Genomic DNA, 19,750 nt, shown 5'->3' with positions numbered 1-19,750 from the left:
GTTTTGCTGAAGAAGGGATCGCAGTGAACCGTTTACTGCCGTGCGTTCCGTAAACTGCACTTCTGCAGCAAAGACAATTCTCTCTCAGGACTTCCTGGTCACCATTTTCATCACCTTGTTGCTTCGATTCTTGTGTATCCAGCAGTCCGAATGGGTTCTCCTCCAGCAGAGTTAAAGACACTTTGGCAATTACAAAAGGGTCCACGTTCATTTAAATCAATAAATAAGTATCTAACATAGTTTCTGAAGACATTTCCTTTCTATCGTCACAGCTAAAGAGGACAAAGAAAAGTTATACGTTCTGGACCGGGGGGGGGGGGGTTTGGTTGGTTAAGGACCCGACCAGTAATTGTCTCAACTGCTGAGAGCTTCTTTAAACAGTCTGGGGACAGCCTCCGAAACGAAGACCGGGCAGCTGGGACTACTGTTCAGCTTTCTCTTGTGCACTTCCTGTCACGAGCAGCAGGTTGCAGGCCATGAACTGCACGTTCAGCACACTCCTGGTGTTCCCGGTGTACAGCCCCACCAGCTCGCCGGAGGAGCCATCGGCAGGTGTCCCGCTGTGGGAGTTCTTGATGTCCCACACGCGGACGGAGTTGTCCATGGACGATGACGCCACCAGGCTGCTGTCCGGGCTGAAGGACAAGCTGGTGATGCCATCCGTGTGTCCTCGTAGGTCTTTGAACAGCGTCCCCGATGCCAGGTCCCACAGCTTCACCCTCTGGTCTTCGCCGGCAGAGGCCAGAAACTTCCCGTTCGGCGAGAACGCGAGCGAGAGCACCGGGCCACGATGGCCAGTGAAGAGGCGGACAGACGCCCCCTGCTGGGTGCTCCACAGACGGACAGTCTTGTCCGTGGAGCCGGTGGCCAGGTAGTTGGAGTTCGGGTGGAATTTGACACAGTCGACGTCAGCAAGGTGCCCGGCATAAACCCGCAAGGGGTAGGTACGGGAGAAGGTCCAGAGGCGGGCCGTGCGGTCCTGAGAGGCACTGGCGAAGTAAAGGCTGCAGGAGCTGATGTCCACGTCCCACACCGGGTAGGCGTGGCCCCGGTAGAGCACGGTGTTGGTGAAGCTGCCGAGGTCCCAGTAGCGGATGGTCGTGTCCTCAGAGCAGGACAGCAGGCCGGAGCTGTCCGTCAGGAAGGCGGTACGAAACACCGGGCCGCTGTGACCTCGCAGGGTTTTTATCTCACTGCCGGAGACAAGCTCCTCCCCCACCTGGCGCAAAAAGAAATGAAGCCCGTTTACCAGTAAGTGGTTGTCAGTTATGAATCGGTTCAGTCGCCATTTCACGCATTACGACTACAGAATAAATATTTATTTCAACATGTTTAATGGCTGATTTTTGTTTACTTGTGCAAATTTCAGACTCAAAATCACTTCTATCCGAGCTCATAATGAAATACTGGAAATCACTGCATCAAGCAGAAGGGAAATATATTCAGCCTCTTAAATGAGATTTGATATCACTGAATTTATGATTCTGATTTCTAAGATCTGATTTTTTTAGAAATCTAAATGAAAAAAAAAAAAACAGTTACAGAAAAATAAGAAGTTGGGCCTAAATGCAATTATTTATTTGTAATGTGAATTTATGTATTTTTCAATGATCCTCGGAGAAAACCTTCAAATAATTGGCCGCATATTTTCGTGAATGTTTCTTGCAGAATGTTTATGAACCTAATCAATAAATGTCATCAATCATTTTTCACTCAATCTAAAAATAAAAAAACACATTGTTCAATCACATTTGGGAATGATTTGGTCTGGCATGAAACAATTAAGTGTAAGTATGAGCCATTTGGGCAGTAATCAAAATGATCCCTAACCCAAACTAACTTCTCACGTATCATTTAGCAATTGAACCCAAGATCATTTCTGGGTGAGTTACTGTGCATTGATAACCTCCCTTTGAACTTTGAACTCACGTCCTCCTCCAGCACATCGCAAGCCAGGTGGATGAACGACACGTCCGCCCGGTGCGCTTTGGCCTTCAGCTTTCTGGCCCGGAGGCTCCACAGCTTCACCGTGGAGCTGTCGAAGCCAGCAGCCAGCAGCCGGCTGTCGGCAGAGACCTCGGCGGTGTTCAGCAGCTGCTCCGTGTGGTGAAAGGCGTAAAAGCACACGGTGGTGAGCGTCGGCGGGCCCTCGCGGACCTTCTTGATGCAGTCCTGCAGAACCTCCAGGGCTGCCTCGCTCTGTGGGATACCCGCAGGGACCTCCACACCCTCAGCCGCATCCACCCCCCCAATATCCACCCAGGAGGAGGCGGAGTTAGGGACCGATGCTGATCCGGCGGCGCCTCCGTAGAACTGGTAGTCTGTACACCTTGACGCAGTGACCTCCACCTGCAGGTGTGTGCTGAGAACCCTGCAGAGGGCGCTGTTGTCCTCGCTCTGCAGGTAACGCAACAGGTAGCTGTAGGCCGGCTCCGCCAAGTGAACTACGTATTTGTGGTCCAGGAAAGCGCTAAGCTTCGGGTTCTTTGCAATATCCTGGGCTGTGAAAACATGGCGGAGCTGCTCTATGGTGGCACGTTGCGCGCTGTCCTGAAGAAAGGCACCGTGGAAACGACTATAAAAAGCATCTGCTGCGCCCTTCGTGCCGCAGCGCACAATATCCAGGTGGAGGTAGATAAAGAGCGGGTAGAGGACGCCGCTCACCTCCTTTGCCCAGGATATTTGAGTTTCTGATCGAGAGGAAGTAAAACGTTGTTTATTCGGAGGATGCATTTTAAAAAGGTCACCGTCGCTAATGTGAATGGCGCGCGTCGTGCGTTTAGATGAAACACTGATACCTGAAAGAAAGGAGCGCAGCCTGGAGTACTGGATCTCATACTGCTGAGGGTCCGACTGGCAGGGCGCGGCAGTGACGACGTTCCCACAGCCCGACTCGGTCTGCACTACTCAACAAAGCAGAAACAACGACAGGAAAACTTTCACCACTACGCATTGGTGAGCAAAATATTCACAGTGCTCGGGAGCAAAATGTCAAAATATAGCCAGTTGTGTGAAGTTAAAAGCCATTTTGGAATTGGCTGGTCAAAGTGGCAGCTGTATCTGCCCCGGGGCAGATGTGGCTACAGTAGTAGCTTCACCACCACCAAGCATGCAGTGAATGAATAATGTAAAGCGTCTTTGAGTTTTCTCATAGGAATTAATAACGCATACAAGTTCAACGCATTATTATTATTAGTCAGGCGAGATTTCTTGTTGATTTGGACTGAATCCAACATGGCGGATTCGGCACAAAGGTTGTAAATGTAACTAATTTATGTGAAAGTATTAAAAACGATTCCCGTCTTTGTGTTCTTGCCAGAAGAACGTAACCAATGAGAGAAATGACTGGCTGCACCCGTTTCTTCACAGAACAGTACGTCCAGCCCTTCGCCTGGACTTCGCTGTGACGGCTAATCTTTGGGCTTTTTGCAGCCCGGCTTCCCGTCGGCTCACCCGTGAGGCTCGCAGCCATCTCTTCGGCTGACTGGCAGAGCTTGGCTCCCTTCAGGGCTCCCTCGGTCTCCACATACTGCCTTCGCTTCAGGTACTGAGCCACAGCGTGCTGGATCTGCTCAGTGCGAACCCGCTTCATGACCTGGAAGCCCACAAATCAGACACCTTAGAGACAGCGGATCACATGTCAGGAAAAAAAAAACCTCCTTCATTATACCCTGATAGTTGGAATAGCATGCATCGATTAGTAGGGCTCTGACGTCATCTCCAGAAAACACCGACGCCCATTGGAGGGCATCTTTACAGCGGACGCGCGCTAAAATGGTGGAAACAGCGCGTTTGAAGGGAAACTAATGCGCGTCGGGCGCGACTCTAACGTGTAAACACTGAAGCCCGGTCTGTTTTCGTTTCATAGGAGGACGTCCATGACGAGTTAGCGGCTAAATCGACTCCGGGGTTTTAGCGGGATGGACCACCGATCCCAGATCGGTTACTCACTGCATGTCGCGCTGTCCGCCGTCCTCAGTTGGCTCTTAGCTTCCGGTTAAAGCTCCATTAACGCTGCGCCATCGCGTCCGTGTTTCCCTGCCCACCGAACAGCCACCATCGGGGTCGCGCCGGGTCTGCTTTCGCTTGCTTTCTAAGCTAATCGCTAACGTCAGAGAGACAAGTCCCAAGTCTTCTTCTTCGTTGGTGCGTAAAGGCTGCCGTCATGTGTGGCGTTGCATGTAATGCTGCCACCAAGTGGATCCGTGCTGCAAGTGCTGTAGGAGCTGCCACCAAACCGACCGGATGGGCGAGACGACAATTATATAAATATATTGAATATTAACTAAACAAATTACAAGATGGGGCGATCTTCAGGCTTTAACAAAAGAGAATGACAGAATAACAGAAACGCTTTAAACATGATTCACTACAAACTGAGATTTGTCTTATTTGGGGAATCCTTTTATAATCTTTGTGTCAAACGAATCAGTGTTAAGAACATGAACAGTATAAATATTTTCCAGAGACCCTTTTTTTTTTAATCTTACTTAGGGAAAGTTACACTGGAGAGGTCAGAGGTGTTATGGGTGTTATGTGTACCTTAGATGAGCCATAATCCTCATTAAATCAAATTATATATATATATATACATATATTCCCCTATCATGTTAAAAGTTATTAGTGCTAACTCACTATTTCACTATAGTGAATCGTAATACAGTGCTGCATGTAATCAATACTGGTTGGCACCTACAGATACGGGGCGGCTCGGCGGCGCAGTGGTAAGCACTGTTCCCTCACAGCGGGATGGTCGCAGGTTCGTCTCCGGCTTGTGGCCATCCTGTGAGGAGTTTGCATGTTCTCCCCGTGTCTGCGTGGGTTCTCTCCGGGTTCTCCGGCTTCCTCCCACCTCCAAAGACATGCTGCCTAGGCTGATTGGTGACACTGAATTGCCCGTAGGTGTGAGTGTGTGTGTGGCTGGTTGTCTGTCTCTGTGTTGCCCTGCGATGGACTGGCGGCTTGTCCAGGGTGTCCCCTGCCTCTCGCCCATTGGCTGCTGGGATTGGCTCCAGCTTGGCCCGCGACCCGATAGCGGAATAAGCGGTTAGAAAATGAAATGAAAAAATCTACAGATACAAAGTGGGCTACAATATTCAAAATCTCATGTATATGATATGAATACCAGCTTCAATAATCTAGAATAATAATTGTATCGTCAGCTGTTTGATTAGAATTTTTTATTTCTTCTTTAAACAATTATTTACACATGTTAGAAATACATGTAATTCTGAAAATACAAGTCAAGTTAGGTCTGGAATGTTCACGATTCATCAGAATCAGAATACTTTCCTGATCCCAGCGGGAGAAACTGGTTTTTGTAGAGTTGCACTGCTCCCAAAAGCACGAGAGAACAGGATCAGTTGTGCTCTATCAGATTGTATGTAGATGAAGACACCTACCCGGTTACTAGCAATTCAAAGAAATAAGTGGGTCCCCAAAAACATCCTCAGAGACTCATTCATCTGAAAAATGAATCTTCGGTTTTCGTTTGCTCACTCAATGAATGAATGGAACGTCAGGTGAAGTTTCTTAGCCCACAAATTATTTGATAAACAATGTTGTAGAAAAAAAAATACACTGGCGTATATAACAAGCCAAATCTATGGAAGCCTCAACTTCTAAAATGTATTTGATATGACAGTATTTACACTCTTTCCAAAGTTAAATCTTGGCCAGAGCCTCTTAGATAAAAACTGTTAGATAAAAATGGTGTATAGTATTTTCTAAGTAAATTTGGGATGGCTGGGCTTCTGCAGACATGGATTACTCCACACACACAGTGGAAGACCAACGCTGGTTTGCACTGATGCTTCAGAAACATTTTGGAAGCATCATCTGAAAACTTTCCATCAGCATGAGAGACGAGTCCATGACGACCGAACAGGGCTGATCTTCGCACACTTCTGCTATACACAGGACCGGTTTGCTTTGGTGTGTTGGGCAGAGTTCTTGGCTTCTCAGAGGACATATATTGAGTAAAAATGTTTGATTTAAAATTTGATTGATAAATGAGAAGTAAAAAATCAGGCATGTGATTGGCTATCTGTGGCTAACTCTGAGCAGAAATGTTCGGATCTCCATCGGCTTCAGGGTCACCTCCCACACAGAGAAGCGCTGAAAGTCTTTCAGGGGGGGGCTCTCATCTGAAAATAGGTGTGAGACAGGAGGGAAGGTAAAATAAGGAATACTTCCTCCTCCTTAAATTCAGATTTAGACAACTTTAATAATCCAAGAATGGTAACCCATCTCCACATGAAGTAAATAAACAAGAATAAATATATTAGTAGCAATAAGATATCATGGCAGTGACAAGTCCACAGATCAGCAACATCAACGGGAAGACAGGAGAAGCTGTAGCTAATAACCAGTAACCACATTTAACACCTTTTGCTAAGATTCCATGTGTATGCTTATTTGTATTTTAATTTATTCTTATTTTGCTGTAGATTTTATATTTGCTACTTCGTCCTGCTCTCTGCTCTCAATGATGCTGCTGGAACCGTAATTTCACCGAGGTAGCCTTCCCAAGGATTAATAAAGTCCAATTATGGTGGGCGTTTGTACGGCGTTTGTATGTATCCAAGTGGATTTTCTCTGGTTTCCTCCCACCTCCTAAACATTTAGGTGAATTGATCCGTAGTGTGTGTGTGTGTGTGTGTGTGTGTGTGTGTGTGTGTGGCGATGGCGACGTATTCGGAGTGTACCCCGCCTCTCGCCAGTAGCAAGCTGGGATAGGCTCCAGCAACACTCGGGAATCGCAAAGCGGGAAAGCAGGAAAAAGTATGAATGAATGAATATGAACTTTAAACTATTATGGTCCTTCATGGACAAAAACAATGATGGTCATGTGAGCACAAAGCCACAGGAAACTGAACATAGTCTTCAGTCCGCATTTACTTTCATCATGTTCAGATGATGTAATTTTGTGAACAGTTGTCGTGTCCCGTACCTGTCCGCGGCATCCAGTTAAAACGTGTCATCTCGTCCTTCCACTGATTGGCTGACAGGTTTAGTTCAGAAACACCCAGGATGTCCAGAGTGGAGAACAGCTTCTACAGGAGCAAAAACAATGATGGAATTTGCAGTTTTAAGAAATGATCGCATTATTTTAGATGAATATGTTCTCCACCTCTTTATACTGCAGGGGGTCGTCGAGTTACACGGCGAGTGTTTTTTGTCATTTACTGACTCGGTCATAAGTCGCCCCATGTTAAATTACCGTAAGTATATTATGCTGCGCCATGATGCGGAAAATATCGCTTGTAAGTTGACGACCCCCTGTATTTAACGCTAATGCTCTCGACAGTTGAAATTGACAGTTAAAAACAAGAAAACTAATAATGCTTTTTCAGCTTAAACCAATAAATTAGTTTAAGAAAACATGAACATTGCCAGGAATGTTAACAATCACTGGTCCGATGTGTGATTGCATCTCCAACCTGAAGGCTGACGGTGACTGGCTTTGAGTTCAGCCGACTTTCCCAGCTCTGGAACTGGTGCTCCAGTCTCAGCAGCACGGAATCTTCGTCCCACTGTGTCAATGTAAGCAGGTGGACAGCAGGGGGGAGTTGAGCCTGCAGCCCAGAGAACTACAGACAGACAGACAGACAAGATGTGGGTCCAGAAATAAAGAACAAACAGCTGAAGGAAGACCTTTCACATTTTGCCAGTTCCTTCCGGGATCGACCTGTTTGGAGGATGTTTACATAAATTCCTGCTTATTTCTACTTCATTAGACACAGACACTGTGTCCGCTCATCGAGCTTTAATGAAAAGCGGAGAGGACAATGTTCGAAAATGCGTACAGCACAGGAATTGAATACATATAGTCAAACTAGACAGGCCTGAGAGATTGTGTAAATGTTTCTGCACAGACGCAGAGGCATTAAATGTAAATATTAATAATGATTTTAATATTTAATATTTTTAAAGACATTTGGACATTATTTGCAGGATGCAGCAGCTCCTGTTTTCCTTGATGCCACCAGACGAGCCTGCTTTGTGATCTGAATAGCTAATTATTGTTTTTACCTCCACCAAAGTGGTGGTTCCGTAATTGCCGGCATTGGTTTGTCTGTCTGTCTGACTGACTGTTAGCAAGATCATTCAAAAATGTTGACGAAATCTTCAGGAAATTTTAGGAATGTTACCAGGAACAGATGATCACATTTTCCCATTTACTTATAATGGAGGCTTTTTAAAAAAAAAATCACATCTTGTAAAAAAATATTAAACTTTAACATTGAAAACTTCATTTATGGATTCAAATATTATTTAAAAATAGACATCAACTCCGATTCACTTTTACTTTCCATGGTTGGTGTATAAAGATACCAAGAACAATATAGTAATCTTTTGATGATGATCCAGATCACAATGTGGACAGTGTAAATCCAGTTAGGAGGGGAATGAGCTGCTTGGCGAAGGCCTGCTTTCTCTGCGTTCTGCTCGTACAATCACATACCAGTACTACAGCTTCCAGATTAGTAAAATGTTGTCAGTCGTCTCCATCAAGTGGTAAAATGGTATAAATAAAAACACATCAGTGCAGCCGCACTTGAAGCTTCTTTGCAAAGCCTCCTTTCTCCTCTATAAATTAATTTAATACATTTAAACATCCTTCAAGATGGTGCGCTGAGATCATGCAAATCAAAGGGAAATTGGAGAGATAGAAAAATTTAAGTAGGAAGCTCTTCTTTGTTTTGCTGTAACTGGATAAGTTATACCTTTACCATCCTTCTGAATTTGTGATCTTTAGTGCCGTTTAGCTATTTCCAGCAAATTTATATCAGACTGAAAGCTGAGCAAATTAGCTCGAATTAAAACATTTGAGTTGTTGCTCAATTAACCTTCTGCAAAAAGGGGTCTGATATGTACTATCATGCTAAATATCTTCTGGATCTGATCCAGAATGACATTAGGAAAACATATAAAATTTTAACATTGAAAACCCCATTTCCAAAATAAAAATCAATTCAAAAAATATCAAATCAACTCTGATTCACTTGTACTTTTCATGGTTGCTGTATAAAGATACCAATAAAAATTTAGAACGTTTTGTTGGTGATCCAGATCACCACGATGGTTTAAATGAGGGGAATGAGCTGCTTAGCGAAGGACTGTGCTCTCTCAGTGCTTTCCTCGTTGCTACAATGTTTCTCCTCACTCACCTCCAGTTGAGTTTTTGGTGGCAGATCTCCATCAGTAAATGTCAGCAGTGGCTGCAGCACCACCTCCTGTGCCAGGGGGCGGTGTACGTCAGCCGCACTGGAGGGATGGCTGAGAGAAAGCAGGAGGCGACCGCGGATAACCAGACCCTCTGGGAAAATGCCGGAGTTCTCATTGAGAGGCTCGCCAACACCACGGGCATCATCATACAGCAGCCGGCGATGGAGCTGGGTATGAATGGAGAATTATGTTAATGTTCTATACATTTTCAGTATTAGGACTTAAGGACAGAGTGGGAGAGTCGTCTGCCTCACCATAATCTCCAGAGAACCGTTAGCGACGCTGCCTCCCCCTTGAGAGCGATCTGTCACCACAGTGAGTTGGTTCACATCATCCTGTAAAGACACGCACACAACGAAAGACATAAACACAAAAGCTTTTAGAAGAAGAAAAACATATATATATACAGTATACTTTGGACAACCAATAGAAATCTGTTTAAGCTTTCTTTACCAAAAAACTTGTTTCATAAAAATTAAGTCTCTTTCTCTTTCACTCACACTCACACACACACACCTTTATAAAAGCACGGGAGTTGATAGGATAGTAATTTCCAGCAATTGGTTCCGACTGCTTAAGATTCCAAGTGGGCCGGAAATCTGTCCTTTAAGAAAAACAGACATACGCAAAACAACTCAGTTTCTAGATATTCCAGAAAAATACCGCTTAATATATTGCATTTATTATTCTGTATTTCCAAATGAAATCTTTACAGCTTACTTTCTCTGGAGAACCTCTCTTCCGTTGGAATCGGTGTAGAAATACTGAGCGGTTTGGATGCTGGTGTCCAGACGAGTGATCACCTCCTTCCCCAGGTCATCCCTGATGGATGCGGAGAGTGCATGAGAGTGTGTGAAGCCTTTTGGGCAAAATTCTGTAAGTGACTCTAAATATGAGAATGAAATAAAACATTAAAACAATGTAAGCAAAAAATACGATCCATCCTTTTTCTTGAAGATGCGACAAACGTGGATAATACCCCAGCTTGCCAGGAGTGAGAAGCAGGGTACACACATTGTGGGGCCACAGTAAAGCACACACTCATACACTACCAACAATTTGGAGTAATCAATTCACCTAAATTTCATGATTTTGGAGGTGGGAGGAAACCAAAGAAAATCCACGCGGACACGCGTAGAACACACAAACTCCACGTAGACAGGATTTGATCCCGGTACCTTCTTGCTGTGAGGAGACAGCGCTAACCAAATGCAGCCTCTAAAACATTCATACCATCTACCACAACTTATATTTGCATGGATGTGCACATACGCTCACACACACACACACACACACACACACTCTTACTCAATGGGTAGAGGTCCAACTGTCCACTCAAGTTCCAGAACTCTGCTGTCAGAGTACAGACGAACCACCTGAGACACCCAGGGAGCAAATTGCTGCCTCACCTCCTGCACAGTGGGAGTCTGCAGGGGAGGGGAGGAATGGGGGGGGAGGGTGGGGTAAAGAAAAGATGAAGTCATTTTTACAAATCTAAAACAGATTGTCGGTCTGGTGCTGTGTTCAGATACCCAGTTCTGTAATTGGGTATCTGGTCTTCTTGTGAAGAATTTTATAAACATAAACCAAATTCATAATTATCCAAAATCCCTCCAAACTTTTAAGTCTTAAACTTTGCAACCTCTGATTGTAACTCAAAATCTCCATTCCAGGAATACGTTTTGTGAAGCGTCTTTCGACATTCTCAAAAACGTCGATACCCGATAGCAAATACGGAGACCATACCTCGGTAGAACTTTCTAACATTGGTCGCACAATGGTTTTGAACAGACGGAATTCTGGTTTTTTATTTTGAAACCAACAATGAATCAAATTTGATGTGATGTGATACTAACACAATGTGAATGAAATTAAAAATTAGACTGAACAATGATGCCCAGATCTTTTACTTCAGTTTTGGTATTTAGAGCAACACTATTTATAGTACATGTTTCAGCTTTGTGTTCCAGACCCTGGTCCAGTTTACACCAGTAATTGTGGCCCACGTGGTTCTGGTGTGAAACGCGAAGAGGTCGACCGGGATGACTGAAAACCACAAATGTTTTGGTGTGAAAGCATCCTAAAAGATATACGGTATACAAAGCTGAACGCTTCCTACCTGGATGCTCTCCGTCTTGGCTATCTTGCTGATGATGAAAGGGATGGAAGAGTTGGGCCTGAAGATGTAAGCACCCGAGGGTTGGCTACTCCCTGAGTTGTTCCCATCACTAGCATTGTACCTGGAATATGCGATGCAGAAATACATAAATAAAAAAACTGCCAGGAAGAAAGGCTGACGTGTTATCTGCTGCTGGTTTGGTGTGTATTTCTGTTACACTAACCAGTAGAAGTTCTGCGTCAGTTTAATGCTCTGCTTGGTCTCGAGGTTGCTGAGGCTGCTTAAGAGGCCGGTCTCTGGGTCAAAGGTCACCCTCAGGAACTGGAGCAAGTAGAACACACAAATACTCAAGATGCCAGAAAAATGTTACCATTTATTCATATATATATATATATATATATATATATAATTACAGGTGTTCTTCGCTTAACAACGTATTTGTTTAACTCCCATTCGGAGTTACGTTGGACTGACCGAAATATAAAAGTATGTGTTTGGCAACAAGGAATCTCTGTTACGATGAGCGGAATGCACTGGCTGCGGAGTTGTGAGTGAGTACGTACATATTGTTACGGAGTAACACAGAGTAATGTACACAGAGTAACATCAGAGTAACACAGAAAGGGGAGGAGGCAAGCCGGCGCATCGTTACCAAACAGAAAATATCAGGAAACGACGGTGCCACATTTTTTTCAAATTTAAGATCACCATTAGCCCCAAAGATACAGATGCTGGAAAGTAAATGCATCAAGCAGTGATTTTTAATGATAACTCCATTCTGTGGCAGTCATTTGTTTGAAACGTGTCTCTAATATATTGTAATTCTACATCACAATTAAAAAATCAAACTTTTTAAAAAACCTTTTCCACTGTAATTTGAACCAATTGAGCTATTTTGGTTTTCCGGACTGTAAAGCGTATTTATGCTGCACCATGGTGCAGCATAGAGCGTGTTACAGACCTTATTCTGGATGGCTGCGGGTGCGCGGTGCTGTTTGGAGGCAGGTGGAGGCCCATCCTGAAGCAGCGATACAGAGTAAGTGGTGAAGCCCAGAGGAGGAGCCTTCACCTGGAACACCAGCTCATTGACAGCGAAGCCTCGGCTCCTCCTCACATCCTGGGTGGCTGCAGACACTGGAACCACCTGAAACAGAGACACGGAGGAGCTGTTGTCTTCAGGTGTGTCTCCTTCCAGTTTTTAAAAGTACTACTGTATACCAAAAAAGGTTTTCATTCAGAAAGAAAAAAACTGTAGCTGTAAGTAGTACCGCAAAAATGATCATTTTAAATGTGTGCAGCCAGATCCTTTTAATAACATTTCAAAACTGTATTTAAAACAAATTAATTAGTTCATGCTGACTGGAGCCTCATTAATTTTGTCTTTAATATGACAGGTTCAAAGCTTGCTGTGGATAATCTCAGGGTTGACCTGGCACTCCACGGATCTACCGCTGGCATCCGAGACGACGTATGCCGTTCCGTTCACCGGCAGCCGAACTGGCCATGTGACAGGGCGAGCGAGAGGGTTGTACACGTTGACGGAGAACTGAGGGAAAGAAGCAAGATTTAAACCATTTAATAAATAAAGACTGATTTATATAACAATTTAACATTCATTCAAGGCATAAAAAGAGACAGTTTACTTTGATGTGAGATTAAGTTTTCTGAAATTACTAATTGCGCTGTACCTATGTACCAAAAGAAAAATTATCATCAAAAAACTCAACTATTTTCTTTTTGCATCACTGCCTGAGGTAATTTTGTAATGAAAAAGTTGTACAGTTGGATTTTATGCTGCAACTGAAAGACAATAAAGAAATTACTGGTGTCACAAATGGCCAGGAAATCATCTAGCATTAAAATCAAGCAAAGGTTTCCTGCAATAAGAGATTCTGTTTGTATCTGAGGCTACTGTAGATAAAAGGTAGAGAGATCACCCATTCATGTCTAACATGACCCTGTGTGTGTGTGTGTGTGTGTGTGTGTTACCTTTTTACTGGACTCTGTAAGAGGGCATACACTGATGTTGAGGTTGTCACAGAAGATTCGCTGTGCGGAGGAACCGCTCAAAGCAGCTAGACTATTACTAACCAAAACCTGAGAGATTGTGAAAGGGATGTTACGTTCTTAATCATATTTAAGACAATATAAGGCACGATAATACACGTGCATTCAGTCAAACAACAATCTATCTGCTTGGAAAAAGTTTATGGGCAGCTGTGGCGACAATACTAGCTTCACCACCACCAAGTATGGAGTGAATGAATAATGCAGAATGTAAAGCATCTTTGGGTGCCTTGAAAAGCGCTCTATAATACCAATGCATTATTATTATTATTACAAGTTTACAACTCTCATTCTGAGCAAGGTGGGTCCGTGTGCTCAACATTACCTGACAATGTTGCCAGCCATTAGCCAGTCTCCTGGCATAGTCATTTGCTACGTGTTGCTTCTCTGTGCCAGACACTGCGTCATGGTGTTGAGCCACAGCCATGGCTTTCTCTGAAAAGAGCAAATCAACAGCTGTTAGTGAGTCCTTTATTTGGTGCCGGACACTATTACTAACATTGTTTTTATTTTATTTGCGTTAGATTAGAAATTGGAATTTGGATTTCATTTACTTAATTGGTGGAGCTAGTTTCACAAATCTTTTGGAGGTATAATGATGACAGAAAGTCGATGGTTTCTCCCTTCAGACGGATGTCATCAGTGATTAAGAAGTAATAAAAACCAAATCTCACTCAAGGTCTGGCTGTCACCCTCCCCAAAGGGTCCTTTCCTGGAATCAGGACCACTAAACACCTCCAGCTGGTTACATGTCTATAAAAAAAAACCAAAAACATACATACATATACACACATTAGCATAATAATATGGTAGCCTATTCATATGTCAATGTTAATATGTTAGCATGCTGAGTTGTAGCATGTTAATGAGTGTAATAGTGTTTAAGACTAAAAGTTTAGATTAACTGAATGAAAGAAAAATTCTGCATATTAACAAAAACTATTAAAAGCAACTTCTCAGATGTGCTATATCATCCTCTGTCAACCTTTCAGAGTTAATATGAATGTATCTGTGTCCAGACTTGTTGAGTTAAATAAAATAACCTGGAGGTTGCTGTTGCTGATCCTCTCATATCGTTTCAATGCGGGTCGGCTGGTGAAATAGCCGGTCCAGAAACTATGAGCATTATCTGCGTAAGGGAAGAAATCATCCGTCTTCAAATTCCTAAATTGAAAAGAGGATAGTGGATAAATACACAACTCTCTCTCTCTCTTTATTCTCTCATCAAAGGTATAATTCTGAGACTGGCACTTGAAGAAAGTCTCTCCTACCAGGTGAGGTTTGTTCTGTGAAGCTCCTGCAGGTAACACGAGGGGGTGGAATACAGAACATTAACATTGCTGCCATTTGCCTGCCGTTCGTTGACATAGCGGATAAGCTTGTCGAGGTTCTTGTACCACAGATTGGCATTCTCATACTGGAAGTCTGAGCCCATGGTCATAATGATGTGATTGGTCTTATATACCACAGCCTGAGAGTAAAAAGATAGAGAGAGAAATAAATCAGTACAACTAGGCAGATAATATGCAACATGCAACACAGTGCAAAAGCAGGTAAAAGAAAAAGGGATAAAAGCATAAAAAAAGATGGAAGCAAACAAACACACACCGCTGAAATCTGTCATCTCTTCTTCTGATTGCTTAAGATATTTCATAATAATATTGCCTTATTTTACAATTTAATGGCCATATTACCGGTATATATTTGTCTGTCATTTATCGCAATGTTATTTATTTTAAAATTATGTTATTATTTATTTAATTTTGAGTTTTTTGGGATTCTATAATCCTATTGCGTTATGTCAACAATCAAAACATTAGAGATATTACGTTGCACATATTAAGTGTCTTTGTAATTTATTGTAATTTATGTAATTTATTGTCATTTATGCGATTTATTGTCATTTATTGTAATTTATGTAATTTATTGTAATTTATGTACTTTATTGTCATTCATTGTCATTTTGCATCTGTGGTGTAATTTATTTTAAATTTATTGTTAGTTTGCATCTGTGGTTTAAAATTATTTTTATTTTTCTAATGTTATTTTGCATCAATTGAGTAATTTAATATTGGTTTTATTTTTATTTGTATTGTGAAAATTGTATTGTTAATCGTGGATGATTTATGTACGAAGGACTTTCAACGGAAACAAGACCGCAAGGGCTTTTTTGAAATGCTCCTCTTAGACAGGATGTTTGACTGTACTTGTACTGTAATACATGCTACTGTTTGACTGTACTTGTACTCTAACATTCTATCTAATAAATATATTCATCATCATCATCATGTACATTTCATATCTATGCTCACCTGTTGTGCGGGGGGGGCACACAGTTCTTTATAATACCAATTCATTGTTTTTATTCAATGGTAAAAATGAAGCGTGATAAATATTTTTTTAATTAAAAAAAATGTTCTAGTCCTACATTTAGAGGAAGAGACAATTATAATATAAAGAGAAGGTTGCATCACACACAAATGAGAGGTGCATTCCCAATCCCAGGAGGATTCGTTTTTTTTCTTCTTAAAGATTTTTCATGTACTTGTGTACACCAGGATTGTTTTTATCCATCACATGGTTTACACAGCATCCTGTGAGACACGGGCGTTGAAGCGAGTTCATTTTCATTTGTGTGTCTAACCTGATTGTTAGCGATGGTGAGGAAGCGCTTCACCACGTCATTTACATTATAATCCTCAAGGTCGGGGTCATCTCTGATTGGTGGGTCATTGCAGGACTGGTCCCAGCAGAAGCCTTCAGGAGGGTTGTACCCATTGGGTAGGATCCCTGTTGGGTGTAATGGCAAAGGTCAAAGGGTCAATTGCAAGCTGGTATAATCACGCACCATTAAAAGACAGGTGGAGCTTTGTTACCAGTCCAGAGGTCAGCAACAGGGGGTATTAGGCTGTCAGAGGCCCTCCACAGAAGCTCCTGCTCCTTATCCCTCATCCTGCGAGCCCGGTCCTGGTAGTCTAAACGTCCAAAGAAGAAGCCATCATAGCCCATCTGGGAAAAAACCGCAAGAACAGTTGATCCTCAGTTCAGAGAAGGGTGTATAACTTGAGGGCCGCTTGACTGAAGGCCAAGAAGACTTCGGTATTACAAATGCAGCATTTCATAAATACCTTTTTAGCTTAGCTGCTTGTGAAATATGCTTCTTTGCTGGTGGTTAAATGGCTAGATGAATATTATTCTGTGGCCTGCTCTACAGGTAGAAGGTGCTTAGCTTACCGTAGTATGCAAACAAGGAGGAATAGCAAGCTTTATGAAGGGAAATAAATTTGCCTACCAGCACCTACAATATTTACTAATAAGATACATCCTGTCTTTTACTTGTTTGAGCTGCACATCCAGCACTACTAACTTAAAAAAAAAAACCTGAATATGAACTACCTGTGCAAACATGGAGGCGTGCTCGCGGGCATGACCGAAGGGGTCGATGTGCCACGCAACACGGGGGCGACCGCAAGACCCAAAGGTCTCATTGAGGAATCTCAGACCCATTGTCATCTGGTCTATGACGGCACTGTAGTGGGTGGTGGCCTCATCACTCATGCACCAACCGCCATTCACAAACTCGAGGCGACCTGCAATGGATGGGAGCGGAATGCAGGGAGAAAACGTGGCTCAGGTTGTGAGACTAAACGCTCCCACTGTTCACGTATAGCGTTGTTCGTGCACCTTCATTAACCAGCTGCTTGACCGTCTGCTGCATGTCTGGCGTCTGCCGCTTCCACCAGCGGTAGAAGAATGCCGTCTCCACATAGATGAACCTCCTGTCTGGATTCTTCAACAGCTGATCCACCACCGAGTCGAGGATGTACTGCACCCCTGCATGCTGGATATCGTTACGATCTATGTACAGAGGCACAAACACGAAAGGTTTTTGAGGGTGAAAAATGACTGGGAGCTGCTGTATGGCAGTGTTAGAGGGAAACCTAGATTAGCCAATGGATGAACACACAATTCCACTGAGGTTAAGTAAGATTAACTTTTATTGTCATTATGTTTTCACACTTTTTACACTGCAAATACACAACGAAATTCCATTAACCCCCTAGTTAAAGGGCCCCTTGAAACAACCACACACATCGTGCATATACGCATAGGGGCCCCAGAGCATGCGGAGGACAGCGGCCGTCATTTCTGTCTCAAACAGAAACGCTCTAAAACAGGAAGCAAAAGTAGGTTCATAGCGAGCACGCTATGAACGTAAGGAAGAGTCCAGCCAGACTTATTGATCATTATTATTATTATTCTGGTCAGGTCTCAGGAGTCCACCTGCATCTGAAGGACATGTCGCACAGTCAGCATTTCTGCCCAGACCGTTTCATCACACTCAGGATTAGTCATGTGACCCACGTGACGGTGATGCAGGTAAAATAAAAAAGTATCCATAAGAGCTCATCATGGGGCTCGATGATTCGGCGGTCAGCTCCAAGAAATGATGTCGAGATCCTTTCTTATCATCAAATTTACATGAAACTTCTAATCTCCAGAAATATGCATCAGGGCTTAAACATGTGACTGTAATGCTGACTCAACTGGAACAGCGATTGGACTGTACTTTGACTCCAGTTGTGAATGGAGTCTATCGATCTGTTTGTTTTTGTACTGAGACAGTCTAAATCAGTGGTTCACATCGACGATATGTTCAATCCTCAAACAGAAGGATGCTATCAAGAGCACAAAGTCTTCCAATATGGGAAAAACTGATTTGACATACGAGCAATTTGAGTCACAAGCTCGGTCCAGGAATTAATTATATAGCCTCCAATAGTGTGTGTGTGTGTGTGTGTGTGTGAGACTGACCTCCATAGAAATATTGGTCAACAGTCTTGAGCCAGCCGACATCATCGTGTGTGTGAGGGACCAGGTGGACATTCAGCATGTTGGACTTGGTGGCATGACATGACTGCAAAGACATTTATTTAGATATATATAAATAAATGAATAAACACACACACACACACACAGAAATAAATAAGTTATTACACACATCACCACAAAGAAAATAAATAACTTCACACCGGCGAATTTAATCACAAAAAGTAAAGAGAAGGGACACTGAAAGTGAGAGCAGTAAGTCTTTCAGCCTTTATCTAACTAGTGACGCTAAACTATTCAGATTAACCGCGTCCCGGAAGCGGAGCTCACCTCGTATCCGCAGGTTCTGATCCGTTCCGGGTCCGGACCGAGAGGAAAACTTAAAACGGCACCGAGGAGTAACACCAGAAAGCCAGCCAGCGGCTCCGACCTGTTCGCCATGTTGGGCAGCAGGTCCAAATCATATGACATCCGTTTACGTTCCACGAGTGTCACGTGGCAGGACTTCCTCGTTGAATGTGGTAGTTATTCCCTCATTTGAGACTCTCAGGCAGCGCTTCAAGGAAAGGATGAAGATCTCGCAGTGGTTGTAAAATCACAAGTTCATGGCAAGGTGCGACTTCATATCCCCAAACCATATCACCAAAGGGTGACCACTCAAGTTTGGGTATGTGTTCATTTATAGAAAATAGATATGAATATATTAGGAGGTGTTAAATATGACAGACATTGATTAATTCAATTCAATTCAATTTTATTTTATTTATATAGCAGGAGATCACAACAGAAAGTCATCTCAAGGCACTTTACAGGATTAGCAGGGAAAGACCTGCAGCGTAAGACTTAGACAGAACCCAACTTAGAATAGAATAGAATAGAAAACCTTTATTGTCTAGACCAGACATGGGAAAACTAAGGCCTGCGGGCCATATACTACTTAATACAGCCCGCCCAACTTGTCCAAATTACATATTATTATAATTAAACATCATTAATTTGGCCTTTCCCCTGTAATTTGTACAATGAGCCTTGCATATTCATGCTTTGCTACCTGTAAAAGGCCAAATCAGAATCAGAATCAGTTTATCGTTGTTTTAAGAGAGATCATGTTTTTTGTTTATGTGTACCTTAAGCCGTGGGCCTTCACATGATTATGTTATGTTAGCATAATGGCAATAAAGAATCTTGAATCTATTGCTATTGTCAATGAGGGTTCACAGACTAGGAATATTTCTCTGTGAATTCGTGCAACATGTAACAGTAATGACTAAGATACAAAAAAAACATACAAGTACAGAACACATTACAAGACAGCAGCATCAGGAGTGGATACACAGATGTGTATTAGCAGCAGCAAACTAATATAATCACGCAGTGCAAACAGAGCAGCAGGTTACCAGCTATAAAATGTTCATGATTCCGGGAAAGAGTAGTTTAGAGAAAATCCTTTCATGTAATGGCTTTTACATGTAATTTATATTAGTTCACACAAAAACTCCATCC

At 42.9% G+C, this 19,750-nt stretch overlaps 2 protein-coding genes across 2 annotated transcripts; both read right to left on the bottom strand.

Moving 5' to 3' along the window:
- Window positions 1–390: 390 nt before the first annotated feature.
- taf5l (TAF5-like RNA polymerase II, p300/CBP-associated factor (PCAF)-associated factor) lies at window positions 391–3,592 on the bottom strand. The gene is made up of 4 exons (XM_068751392.1): window positions 3,454–3,592; window positions 2,799–2,903; window positions 1,930–2,690; window positions 391–1,219 (listed from the first exon to the last, which is right to left on the bottom strand). Exons 1-4 carry the CDS (start codon window positions 3,590–3,592, stop codon window positions 422–424), a joined length of 1,803 nt encoding a protein of 600 aa, XP_068607493.1. The 3' UTR covers window positions 391–421.
- Window positions 3,593–5,176: 1,584 nt separating this feature from the next.
- man2b1 (mannosidase, alpha, class 2B, member 1) lies at window positions 5,177–18,688 on the bottom strand. Its single transcript, XM_068750977.1, has 23 exons — window positions 18,578–18,688; window positions 18,233–18,335; window positions 17,102–17,275; window positions 16,814–17,007; window positions 16,294–16,426; window positions 16,062–16,207; window positions 14,689–14,888; window positions 14,461–14,581; window positions 14,092–14,170; window positions 13,743–13,852; window positions 13,340–13,447; window positions 12,780–12,896; window positions 12,312–12,494; window positions 11,574–11,671; window positions 11,351–11,471; window positions 10,540–10,658; window positions 9,952–10,053; window positions 9,748–9,835; window positions 9,486–9,566; window positions 9,174–9,398; window positions 7,443–7,592; window positions 6,953–7,055; window positions 5,177–6,146 (listed from the first exon to the last, which is right to left on the bottom strand). Exons 1-23 carry the CDS (start codon window positions 18,686–18,688, stop codon window positions 6,043–6,045), a joined length of 2,970 nt encoding a protein of 989 aa, XP_068607078.1. The 3' UTR covers window positions 5,177–6,042.
- Between the last annotated feature and the right edge of the window lie 1,062 nt (window positions 18,689–19,750).

This window comes from Brachionichthys hirsutus, chromosome 17 (genome assembly GCF_040956055.1).
Source record: "Brachionichthys hirsutus isolate HB-005 chromosome 17, CSIRO-AGI_Bhir_v1, whole genome shotgun sequence".
In the NCBI taxonomy this organism is placed as follows: domain Eukaryota; kingdom Metazoa; phylum Chordata; class Actinopteri; order Lophiiformes; family Brachionichthyidae; genus Brachionichthys; species Brachionichthys hirsutus.
This window is presented reverse-complemented; position numbering and strand designations above follow the sequence as displayed.